Below are 12,161 nucleotides of genomic sequence, written 5' to 3' on the forward strand. Positions count from 1 at the left end.
TCACGAATAAAAATCCGTGATAATATTTTTTTTCATATATAAAATGTAGTTGTAATTGTCGAATTAGTTTGTCTTCATGTTTTATTACATAGATAGAATTTTCATATTATCCATTTTTTAAATATATTATACACAAAAAACAGTTTGTACATTACAAATATGACATATTAGTTGTTATATAACACACACATTGGTTACACTCATATATATGAAATCAAAATATGTATACACACACACATATATACAACTTAAAATAAATCCAAACAAATATAATTATATTTCTCTTTTATACCGGGTAGAGATGACAATGAGTTCAGATTTAGATATGATTTCATATTCTCGTTCTTCATCCAATCATGTACGCAATTTCATCCAAATTTTCATACCCCGTCGGAAGATTGAATATACATATCTTACCCAAATATCTTACACAAAAGCTCCAGTAAGATCGTCTCATAAATTATTTTTGTGAGACGGATAAATGAAAAAAATATTGTTTTGTGAGACGGATCAATGAAAAAATATTGTTTTTATCCTAAAACTATAATTGTTCACTTTAAGCTTGTATTAGATTGACCTGTCAAACAAAAATAGATCATTGAGACCATTTCGCAAGAGATTTACTCAATATTATATTAGCAACTATAATTGTATGTTCTTAAATTTAAAATATTTTGAATAAGTCACTATGTTTCCTAAATTGTTTATATTAATTAAAAATAATAAACAAATTAAACTTTATAAAAAATAATATTATTATAAAAATGAACATAAACTCTGTTAATAAGTATTTTATTATATTTAATTAATATTATTTATCGAAAATATATTAAAATTAAAATTAATTGTATAGTCGAAAAATGATATATATATATATACACATACATACATACATACATATATATAATCGGATATTGACTTGACTTTTTGTGTCCCACCTCCACGTTCGTACCAAAAAAAATCCATACTGCGCCTGTCAATCTCGATCGAATCCCTGTTATCATCCCAGCCAATTATAGCTTGAGTCGATCTACATAAACCCAACAGGAGGTGGGTATTCATGTTGACGCTCTCACAGTCGTCTCATATCTGGCTTTAGTTCTTGATTATCTATGAATTGTTTCGGGGGGATCCGAATTCCAGCGGTGAACTTCAGTCTTTTGTGAATTCATGAAAATTTCCCGTTTTTATGGATTTTCACCCGATTTCCTAGTTTAACTATACCAACCAATATCCGCGAGTTCTTGTTTATTTATGTAATTAGAGCAGTACTGCGTCACTGTGATTGCAGTGTCTCTTTTATTGCTATATCTAACTAATATCACTGTGCTTTGGATATTCCAAGTGGGATTTTTTAATTAGTGTTTTCTGCACTAAGAAAATTGAAAACTTGCTGCAAGGTATGTTGTGCTAGGGATATTCTCATGGGATGTTGTCGTCTTGGTATCTAAACTTGAATTCTCACATTGCAATAGCAATTCCGGTCACATATATTTTAGATAAAAGACGCGTGTTAATGTGGATATAGACGAAGAATACTTGTTTGCAGTGGAACATGAAGATGAAAAATGCTTCGAATTTTATGAACATAGATGAAGACAATAATCATTCGTAATTAACGAATGTCATTCATCTAAACAAATAAATTATCGTAACAAGATTGCAAAGTGATTTTGAAACAGGATTTTTGGACTTCCGTACCAGTCTGTGGTAATCAAAGCCTATGGGTGGTTCCTGAAAACAGATAGGTGGAAATGGTTACGGTGAGCAAAACACTAAATATGCCGGAGGGTCTGGTGAAAGATGGGTCATTCAAGTGGTTGTCTAGAACGCAAAGCATATTTGATGAAGAGGTCGAAGAGCAGAGAAGATCTACGTCTGCAGGGAATGTTTGGCTACCAGAGCTCTCTCCACCTGCAAATGCTGTGGTCCACAGATGTTCAAAGTTAGTTTGTTGCTGAACTCTTTGCCTCTTGTTGTTATTTGGGTTTTCCTTTTGTTACTCTAATCCAGATAAGGCCAAATCATTAATGAAAATCAATCTAAGCGAAATGAAAAGTTATCTCTCGCACAATCAAAGCAAACAGCAATGTAGTGCATTTCAGAAACAAATGGCTATAGAGTGGGGATATTTTTGTGAAGCGGCACACCAATAATTAAAAATGAAATGAATGCTTATCGTTATAGTATTTTATGTATTGAAGATACAAGAACATTGCAACGATTTGTTTGTTCGCAACCTTGATGATCCTTGAGCTAACTTTTTTGATGTGATACGCGTAATTGAATCTTACAGAATCCTTGGCCTTTCTACATGCCAACTTCGAGAAAATTTTGATGGAGAGCCTTCTGATTTTCTTAAGCATCATTCCAATTTTGCGCGGAACTTTTTGGGATACTGTTGCTTCCTGGCTCTTTCTCATTTTATTCGAGTAATCAATTATCGAGACGACAAGAACTTTTGCCGGCTTATATTTGACATGATGATTTCATGGGAGTTTCATGCAGCTTCCAGCCAACCATTTCCAACTGTACTACGATTTCAAGATATATTTGCAAAACACATTTAAATATGCAGATTACTGTTAGATTTATCGTGTGATTTATTTAACTTACATTATCATGTCTGAGCATTTGTAATATGTTAAAAATGCCACAAAACTGTTTTTCGATGAGAATATAAATCAAAATTGTTCTCCCTACATCATATATCTTGGTCTGGAGATTGAATTTCTCTACTTGTAACATATGCTCAGACATGATAATGAAAGTTAAATAAATCACACGATAAATCTAACAGTAATCTGCATATTTAAATTTGTTTTGCATATATAACTTGAAATCGTATAGTTGTTTTTCGATGAGAACATAAATCAAAATTGTGCTCCCTACATCATATATCTTGGTCTGGAGATTGAATTTCTCTTCTTGTAACTGGTGGGTCTTGTTGAAGTCTTGTGTTTGTTTCAGTTGGACAATGATGCCACAGTTGGAATAGAGGCTTTTTCTCGAATCACTCCTGCAGTTCCCATTTTTAGTAATGTGATTGTTGCTGATAAGATATTTGAGGTGCTTTCAGATTCAACGAGCCGCCGGCTTCATTTCTCTATCTACGACCAGTACCTCATTCAATTGGAAAGGTACTGTCTCGTTGTTTTAGAAATGGTTGTTTAACGGGAAAGCTTCCACAACTTTGACGTCATGCTTGTTGTGGTATATGCACGCTACATTAGGCTTAATTAAGAATGAAATAAATGCTCAAAATGTCAAGTTCTTGTATCCTTTTTCGACTATAAGTCATGGTGATAGGTGTTCCACCTTTCTGTTGGTTGACAGGATAGGAGATACTTTAAATATACAACTTTGGTTAATTCATGGTTTTGTTGTGAATCACGAACGATTGATAGGATAGTGCCCTTATTCGATTTCATTTTCTTTTTTACCATCAATAATGCCCACTTGTAGCTTTTAGCTGATATGTTAGGCTCCTAATAGTTTACTTCATCTTATTTTTTAGGGTAACACGAAAATTTCAGTCTCAATCTGAATCCTCTCTCCTATCATCCCAACGATTAGGAAGAGGAGAAAAAGTTCTGGAAGTTGATGGCACAGCCGCTAGCCAACCAGTTATCGAACATGGTGTATCTGCATGGCCAGGCAAGTCTTGAAATGCAGTATGGAATTAAGTTGATTCCTGGGAATATGCACACAACTTTATTTTTCTGAAAAGACAGGAGAATATATTTGTGATTGCAGGTCGTTTAACTCTGACAGACCATGCACTACACTTTGAAGATCTTCGGGTTGTTTCTTATGACAAAGCTAAGATGTATGATCTAGCAGATGAATTACAGCAAATCATCAGACCTGATCTCTCTGGGCCATGGGGTAGTAGGCTTTTTGACAACGCAGTCTTTTACAAATCAAATTCTTCGTAAGCCGTAATGAATTACAAAATTCTGTAATAAGCCAAGTAATTTAGTGTTTCCGGAAGCTCATTTTTTTGGGACTTATAATGTAGATCAGAACCGGTTGTTATGGAGTCTCCAGAGCTTAAAGTTCATACCCGTCGTGACTATTGGTTAGCTATTATTCGTGAAGTTCTATAGACCCATATATTTATTCGTAAGTTTAAGCTCAGTGGTCTTGCGAGAGATGAAGTGCTACTTAAAGCAATTTTTGGGATTCTGCGAGTGCAAGCCCTTAAAGAAATAAGTTCCAGCATCCCTATTTGCTGTGAGGCTCTTCTTATGTTCAATGTTTCTGACAAGCTGCCCTGTGGGGATCTGATTCTAGAAAGTGTTGCAAACATGTTGACCATAAAGGAGATAGACCGGAGAAGTGCTACAAAATCTGAAAATGGGATGTATTCAATCTCAGGTCTAGCACTTGCTTCTAACTTGGGCTTTGCTTTTGGGACAAGTTCTTGCAACGCTAACGAGACTGCCCTGGTCGTTGGTGAAATTTCTGTTGGAGAGATAACACCTTTAGAGAAACAGTTAAAGAAGCTAGAAGCAGCTATGAAAACGTAATTCTTGCACAAGCCACAGTTGATGGAGTTAAAGTTGATGGTATTGACTCTAACTTGCTGTGACGAAGGTATTAACATTATTTTGTCTAATTCATTTACTTAGTTTTAGGATAGGAAGCAGCTGGGTTTTTGTTGCTTTTGTATTCTATTAGATATTAAATATGGTGTTTTGAAGTGATGTAACTGAATCCCTCGTATTTGAATTTCTATACATGGCTTTGATGCATAAACTGATGATCATCAAGACACTAACATAGCGGGCAGAACAAAAAAAAAATGGTTTTCAGCTATAAATCATTCTATTATTTCTCCCATCTTGTTGTTCTAAAACTTACTAGCCTTTTAAGTTGCGTAGTTCTCAGGTTGTGCATGTCAATGCAGGAATTGCTTTCTCCCATGACAGATATTTGGAATTGGATTCTTCTTCTGCTCTACTGGGAATGCCCTTGGAAATCCCTTGCATTCTGCTTGGTTTCCACTTACATTTTGTGCAGGTGAGTACATTTTTTTAGCTGATTTCATTAATCATGCAAGATTGTTATATATAGACTTCCATTTACGTCGTCCGTAAAAACAAGTGCATGAGGCATTTGGAGGTCGTGTTCTGGATTATCAAGAATGAAATTGTTTGTCAATTGATAATGTGATAAATAATTTTGTTGGATGCTGAAAGAAAAAATATCGCAATCTATATTTAAAACTGCTGAAAGAAAAAATATTGTCATCGATATTTAAAACTATCTCCCACTTTTATTTAATCAGAAATCTCACTAAGACACAAACATGTACTTTGGAGAAGTAAGATATCTTATTCGTATTTAGATGAAAAAATTTGGATTTAATTGGAGTCCAGTTTCTTTTTCTTGCAGATGAATGTCTTGTAAATATCTACTCACTAGCATCAGTTATCTGGAAGTAAATAATGTAAAACCAATCCCAATTTTACTATTTGTGCACGCATTTGGGAACAAAACTCAAGTGGATGGATTTCTAAGGAAAACAATTGTCTATTGAGTGACTTAATATTACCTTTTTTGCAGAGGCTGGTTGGGCCATGTGCTTGCTTCATTACTTTTACTTTTGGCACTCTTCATGTTGCTTAACCGCTGTGTTCAAGGGGGGTCTATTGATGAACTGAAAGTAATGGCACTTCCTGCCATGAACACAATGGAACAGCTTTTAGCAGTTCAAAATGCAGTTTCCCTGGCTGAAAATCTTATCCAGGAAGGAAACATACTTCTTCTCAAATACCGGGCCTTGCTACTCTCGCTTTTCCCGCAGGTATCATTAATTTTCTTCCATCCACACAATATTCTCTTGATAGTTGTTTTGTCATTGGGAAACATAATTTTGTTGGGCATGAAAGGCTATTACTGTTGGTTTCCATTCCGTCTCACCCATTTAATATTAGCAAAGTGGAGAACTTATTGGCATGTACATTTATTGAGGATCATACTCTTGAATGTTTTACTTGTCCTGTTTTTGTAAAGAACTTTAAGTATGCCAGTTCCTGATGTATATGAACATGCTTCCTCGAATTTTTCGAATCCTCAAGTGCATTATTGATGTATAACTAGAACTGTGAAAAGGAAAAGGCGAAAAGCATTGTTGACCTTCACAGCTGCCACTTCTTCTCTGGTTCTTGTCAACGAAATATTTGATTGTTTTTTCTTGGTTCTTGAAACTCTTAGAAGAATGGGCATCGGTTTTTAGAGAACGAGTTGTCACCTATTTTAGTTGAAAGGAGTTTACTTTCTTCATGTGAATGAATGTTTGTGCCAATGCTTCACCTCGCATATGTAAAAAAAGCGCTGCACATAGTTTTTTTCAAATTTTTTATGCAAAAAGTTTATTTTATTGCCGACCGGAAACTACAAATAAAATATATTACACTATCAAAGTCCATACAAATATTCACGCTTTTTTTATTTTTATTTAGTTATTACATATGGAGAAAATGCAAAATAGGGAAACTTCTGTAAATATTGGACAACATGAGTGGGTACGAACATTCAGCGGGAGAGTTTTATTCCCCGCTGGGCAGAAAAAGAATAGACTATTTTGTAGATGAACAGAAGGCACAATTATACGGATTTACATAGATAATTCAAGACGTATACAAAAATTTATTGATGAAAGCCCTTTATCGAAAAAGCTAGATTTAAGTACTCACTACTTGTTTCAAAATTCAAATTCAGAAGATTGGTTCCCAAAGCCATTGTCAATTTCACAAGTTGAAGTTCTTTATTTTTGGCTCAAAGGCGTGTCTCTGTTGGATTATACTTGGATGAAATGGTTTGATTCAAAAATATGTATCTTGTGAGATGATATCATATATTTATCGACTTGTTCTATAATTGCCGTGAAAACTAATATTTTTTCACGAGTAGGTATACATTCGTTCTCTCTTAATTTTTAGGCGGAAAAATTATTCCCATACGCCCAAATCTAGATACAATTACACACAATTATTATCATTATTGTTATTGATCTAAGAACAAAATTTCCTGTTCAAAAAGTAAATTATAATCAAATTGGTAAATATTGAAAATAAAACCAAGGTTGTCCCTTACCACTCAGTTAATGAGCCAAGAATTTACTTTATCTCACTTTGGCTCCACGAAAGTAACATAACACATCCTTTGTCTCCTAATTAGATTCTCTTTTCTTTTTTAAAAATAAAATAAAAAAAAAATTATGTGACTGGTCAAAAGACATATCTTACAGAAGTGAATTATGATCTTATTTTCCCAATCCCGAGATAGTGGGGGCATCTCTCTTTTTAGCTTTATTTACTCTTTTAATAATTATAAATAATTATTAAATGTGAAGAAAAGACAGAGAAAATAAAATAGTCAGAAAACAAAAGGGACAAATCAGATTTAGTCTCTGATTGGCCTTACCAATCTCAGGTACATTTCAGTCACAGACATATTTTTTAAAGATTTCCTTTTTGTTAATGTTTTGAAACATATTTCTTCTATTTCCATAAGTGCTAATTATTGTAAAGAGAATATTGGCATTTAGTATTTCTTCAGCGTATATATATTTGCAAGGGAGGTAGTTTTTCCAAATGTGAAAAGTTAAATAACTTAGTATCTGGTGTTTTATTATGAATCCATCATTGTTAAATAATTAGTTTGGAATTTGAATAATAATAATAATAATAAGTATATATATGTATAGGACTTGGCATCCTCATTAATCTCCACGAGTCATAGGATAATGAATAACGAGAAAATATCCACCAAGAAGCATTTCCAGTGGACAACAAAGATCAGCAATATTGAAGAGAAAAATGATAAAAGCAATGTGTCCAGCTTTTTCCTCCAAGAACCACAGAAGATATTGAAATCTTCGTCCAAGAAACATAATCAGAACGATTTCACGGAGGTGGAAGCAGGAAAATCTTGTCGTCCAAGGAGAAAGAAACTGCAAGCTGCATTCGCTGTTTCCAGGCTGCAAGCCGTGCTAAATTCCTTCATAAGAATTCGAGCATCGCGACAACTAGTTCTGGGAACCCTTTTCGGAAACAAGCGTGGTAATGCGCATCTGTCTTTCCAGAAGGATGCGAAATCAGCCCCGAGTTTGTTGGTTGAACTCGCAACACCAATAACAGGCAAGAACAAACAAAAAATAATATATCATGCGTCGTGAATATACATACATATGTAAGTCCATGCATACATATGACTGTTAGTTTGCCTTATCAATACTTTGTAGTAATTCAGCAAGTAAAGCTCGAGCTCAACTTATAATGTGTTGTTCAAAATCTTGCGATCTATATGTTCGGATCTAATATATGTATACTAAGAAAATATTCCTGGATGTTTTTGATAGGGTTGGTCCGAGAGATGGGTCCGGGACTAGTTCGTATTGCCTTCGAGTGTGAGAACAGAGGTCGGACGAGTCAGGCTAGTCTCTTAGACGAGCCGGCGTGGAGGACTTATTGTAATGGGAACAAGCTCGGGTTCGCGACGAGGGTGGAATGTGGGGAGAAGGAGTGGAAGATATTGAAAACCGTGGAGCCAATATCTATGGGAGCTGGTGTTCTAGGAAAAGAAAAAGAAGAAGAAGATGCAGTGATATATATGAGGGCTAAATTCGAAAGAGTTGTGGGAACTGCAAATTCTGAGGCATTCTACATGATCAATCCTGATAACAAGACTGCTCCTGAACTTAGTGTTTACTTTCTCAGAGCTTAGTTGATGTTTTTTTTTTTTCAAAAAAGCAGATCTATTAATTTCATTTACATCCCTGATCTTCTAATGTCTTTCATGTAATCTGTTCTGATTCCAACGTTATAAAGAACCTACGAACAAGTGGAAATTAGGTACTTTAATCATCGTACGCAAAATGTGTGTTCTTTAGATCCCATTTGTTATGTAGTAAATCTCCTTAAAACTCTTGTTGGATCTCAGTAAATAGCTTATATGCAACGTTATAAAGAACCTACGAACAAGTGGAAATTAGGTACTTTAATCATCGTACGCAAAATGTGTGTTCTTTAGATCCCATTTGTTATGTAGTAAATCTCCTTAAAACTCTTGTTGGATCTCAGTAAATAGCTTATATGTAAGTGTCAAAACGTGTCTGTATGCCAAAATGCGTATATCAAAGGTGGATAACAATTAGATATGATAAAAATCAAGAAACTTAGAATATAAAATATTACTTCATTTTCTCCTGTTTTATCGATTTGTTCAAAATCATTCATTCTTGAAATCCATAAAAATAAGTCTTCCAAGGCCTCGGGCCGACTGTGTTTATCTGTTATCGAAGCCGAATAGCCAGTCCATGACGGGATCTTGTATGAACCAAGTTCTATTCTGGCAAGTAGAGGTGGAAGGAGAATAGTTGGTGTGTTTCATATAATCCCACATCGAATGAGGAATCAGATGAAAACATTACTGATGGTAATATAAATTGAAGGAAAATGGAGTTGCTCCATACTTACCTGGACGGGGTCGATGGGTGATCAAGAAGGCCCATGGCCTAGGACGGTGACCTTCATTGCACTTGGAAGGGGCACTTGCCTAAGGTCGATCCAAGTGGTCGAACCTACGTCGTAATTTGTGATAGAGGGGGCCTGCGTTCGCGCGGCCCCTGCCAATTATAGTTTTAAAATTAGTTGTCAAACTGCTACACTAAAAGTGCTTATTATATTTTTTGTGTCTTAACATTCTTCCTTGTTTAATGGATCTTGATTGTGGGCACACGATTCATTAATTCTGAATTTATGGGCCAACTACTAACTACAGCCTATTCTCTTCATCGAGCCTGTGGGTTGGGAATTTAACAGATGGAAACTACGATCCCACATCGGAAGATTATATACCAAGTTGGTGACTCCATTGCATAAATGAAGCACTGAATCAACGAACCTATTTGACACTTTTTATCAGTGTTCTAAAAACAAGTTTAAATTTGAAACTCGACAAAAATCATCGATTCTAAAAAAAACGGTCAAACTATACGTATATTTACTTAAACGTGTTTAAGCACAATTAATTTTATTTGTTTATTATTTAATTTATTTATTTTGAAGGTATGTTTTTTTTTTTAATTTTAATTGTGATTAAGCGTGTATGACAATAATTTGACAAATATTTAGCAATTTTTAATGTAGTTTAGTTGCAAAAACAAATAAAGATTTTAATTTTGAGATTTTTATGTTTTTATAAATATGAAAATTAATGTATCAGACTTAAATTTATCATATTTATGTATTATTTTATCTATTTATTGTTTTGAGATTGAGATAATTACAATTACACTAAATATAAAAAGCGCTTTTTCACGTTTAAATCCGTGCTAATCTCCCTTAAGCTTGAAAAACTTGGTGCTCGACCTCTACGCTTCGAGATGGTTCACGCTTTTTAAAACCTTGCTTTTTACTAAAGAAAACCGTGTGTTCCTTGTAATTCAAACAGCATACACTACTCTTTGGAGGGTTCTTTTCTTTTTGAAAGACCCTAACATGAAAATTATTTATTCTAACGATTGGCAACATTTAATATTTTGGTAAATGAAAAGGGAATACCATATTTGTGTAATTGGCACTAATTTCCTCAAAAAGAGGGGGTTTATGGGAGAATAAATATTTTAATAATCGTTTCTTAATCCATATTAAAGCAATATTTTTTAAATTAGTCTAAATATTATGTAACATAGTTTTCTATTTTTATTTATCGTTCTCACATCCCAATTAATTATTACAACTCACACGAGATTAATTTTTTTTAAAATAAATTAAATAAACTTGTTTCATTATGAAAAAGTTAATTGAAATATTATTTTCATCATTTTCGGATTCTGTTGCGAATCTACACTATTTTCATTTTAAAGTTTTACTGATTTTTAATTAGCTATATTTATTTCTATTTAAAAATTAAAAAGAAGAAAAAAAATGAAGAAAATGAAATAAACTTGTTTCATCATGCACTTTGTTGTTTATTTATTTTAAAACAGACTTCAATTTATCTTTTTATCTGACAATCAATTTTGATGAGAATTACTTATTATATTTTTAGACATTTATATATATTTATACGTACTAAAAAAATGCACGTGCGTTCCACGTAAAAACTTAAACTGCCGAAAATATATGTGCGAAATTTTGATAATATTTAAATGAATTAAAACATGACTAATAATTTTTATCAACTGAAACAAACTAAGCCATAAAAAATAAAAAAATCATGACCATAGACGGTATATGAATAAGAGAAATTATCTTATCCACTTGACACACTTTCAAATATGCTTCTTGGTTGATTTTGAGAACTCAACAACTCTTTGTCGTAGTTTGTTATAATATGCATATAACTATTTTGATATGCTCAGCAAGTATCTGATCGTCTTTAACATATATTATGTTATTTACAATCCTTATCCGGGATCTGACATGCTCATAGTTTGCTTCTTTATCACGACATTTTTTCGGTTTTCTACATTGTTTTTATCTGATAATCTTAGTTTTCTGGCTATTTTTTTGTTGTTAAATGATTTTTCAGCTTTTTGACAATCATCAACTATAACAACTAAGAAAAAATGATTTTATTCGCGATAAGTTTTCACTGTGACTAAAAGTATGTATAACTTATATATTCTTCAACAACATAACCAATGAATGGTGTTGCACCTTCTTCAAATATTGTGATATTTGTGATATCATTTTTATATATTTAGTATCAATATTATAAATATATAGCTATAAGGTTAATAAATTTTTAACAACTATTTCTCAATCACCGTGAGAAAAATAATTGAAATCTCTTCAAATGGTCATATCTTTGAATTGTGTCCTCATTTAATTTGACGCAATTCAAGAAAGTCATCTTCATCGTCATTTTTTGGAAGCTTTGAAATAATGATTGTGTGCATCATGTCATGAGGATGATATAGTTTCAATCTCATTTGTTGCGTTTAGAACGTAATATTATATTATTCATTGAAACAAAATAAATTTTCTTCTATCGAGTTTATATTTTGTTTTATAATATTTTATATCTTGTGGAACGATATACAAACTTAATTATTGTATTTTAAAAATATTGAGAAGAGATACGAATAATGTAATTAAGATATGCATATGAGATATCATTCAAATATATGTCAAAGTATTTGT

General features: G+C 33.0%; 2 protein-coding genes, 1 long non-coding RNA gene and 1 other non-coding gene across 4 annotated transcripts; 3 read left to right on the forward strand and 1 right to left on the reverse strand.

The window, feature by feature from the left end:
• Positions 1-932: 932 nt before the first annotated feature.
• Positions 933-6,281, forward strand: LOC140837415 (uncharacterized). The gene is made up of 8 exons (XM_073203573.1): positions 933-1,945; positions 2,297-2,531; positions 2,971-3,140; positions 3,518-3,657; positions 3,757-3,934; positions 4,022-4,599; positions 4,913-5,025; positions 5,572-6,281. The coding sequence occupies exons 1-6, from the start codon at positions 1,755-1,757 to the stop codon at positions 4,107-4,109; spliced, it is 1,002 nt and encodes a 333-aa protein (XP_073059674.1). The 5' UTR covers positions 933-1,754; the 3' UTR covers positions 4,110-4,599; positions 4,913-5,025; positions 5,572-6,281.
• A 1,404-nt stretch (positions 6,282-7,685) lies between these two features.
• Positions 7,686-8,873, forward strand: LOC140813547 (protein MIZU-KUSSEI 1-like). Its single transcript, XM_073172107.1, has 2 exons — positions 7,686-8,150; positions 8,372-8,873. The coding sequence occupies exons 1-2, from the start codon at positions 7,757-7,759 to the stop codon at positions 8,734-8,736; spliced, it is 759 nt and encodes a 252-aa protein (XP_073028208.1). The 5' UTR covers positions 7,686-7,756; the 3' UTR covers positions 8,737-8,873.
• Positions 8,874-9,169: 296 nt separating this feature from the next.
• LOC140813557 (uncharacterized) lies at positions 9,170-9,732 on the reverse strand. Its single transcript, XR_012113978.1, has 2 exons — positions 9,489-9,732; positions 9,170-9,360 (listed from the first exon to the last, which is right to left on the reverse strand). It is a non-coding gene; the product is annotated as an uncharacterized lncRNA (long non-coding RNA).
• LOC140814759 (U1 spliceosomal RNA) lies at positions 9,481-9,641 on the forward strand. The gene has a single exon (XR_012114153.1). It is a non-coding gene; the product is annotated as a U1 spliceosomal RNA (small nuclear RNA).
• Positions 9,733-12,161: the final 2,429 nt, after the last annotated feature.

Source organism: Primulina eburnea, chromosome 1 (assembly GCF_022965805.1).
Source record: "Primulina eburnea isolate SZY01 chromosome 1, ASM2296580v1, whole genome shotgun sequence".
NCBI lineage: Eukaryota > Viridiplantae > Streptophyta > Magnoliopsida > Lamiales > Gesneriaceae > Primulina > Primulina eburnea.

Bases quoted from the DNA above. Each gene is read 5' to 3' on its own strand.
- LOC140837415 (XM_073203573.1), top strand. From the start codon at position 1,755: ATGGTTACGGTGAGCAAAACACTAAATATGCCGGAGGGTCTGGTGAAA. The intron at 1,946-2,296 runs GTTAGTTTGTTG...TGAATCTTACAG, and splicing joins GTGGTCCACAGATGTTCAAA to AATCCTTGGCCTTTCTACAT. The intron at 2,532-2,970 runs GTACTACGATTT...TGTTTGTTTCAG, and splicing joins CCAGCCAACCATTTCCAACT to TTGGACAATGATGCCACAGT.
- LOC140813547 (XM_073172107.1), top strand. From the start codon at position 7,757: ATGAATAACGAGAAAATATCCACCAAGAAGCATTTCCAGTGGACAACA. The intron at 8,151-8,371 runs GCAAGAACAAAC...TGTTTTTGATAG, and splicing joins ACTCGCAACACCAATAACAG to GGTTGGTCCGAGAGATGGGT.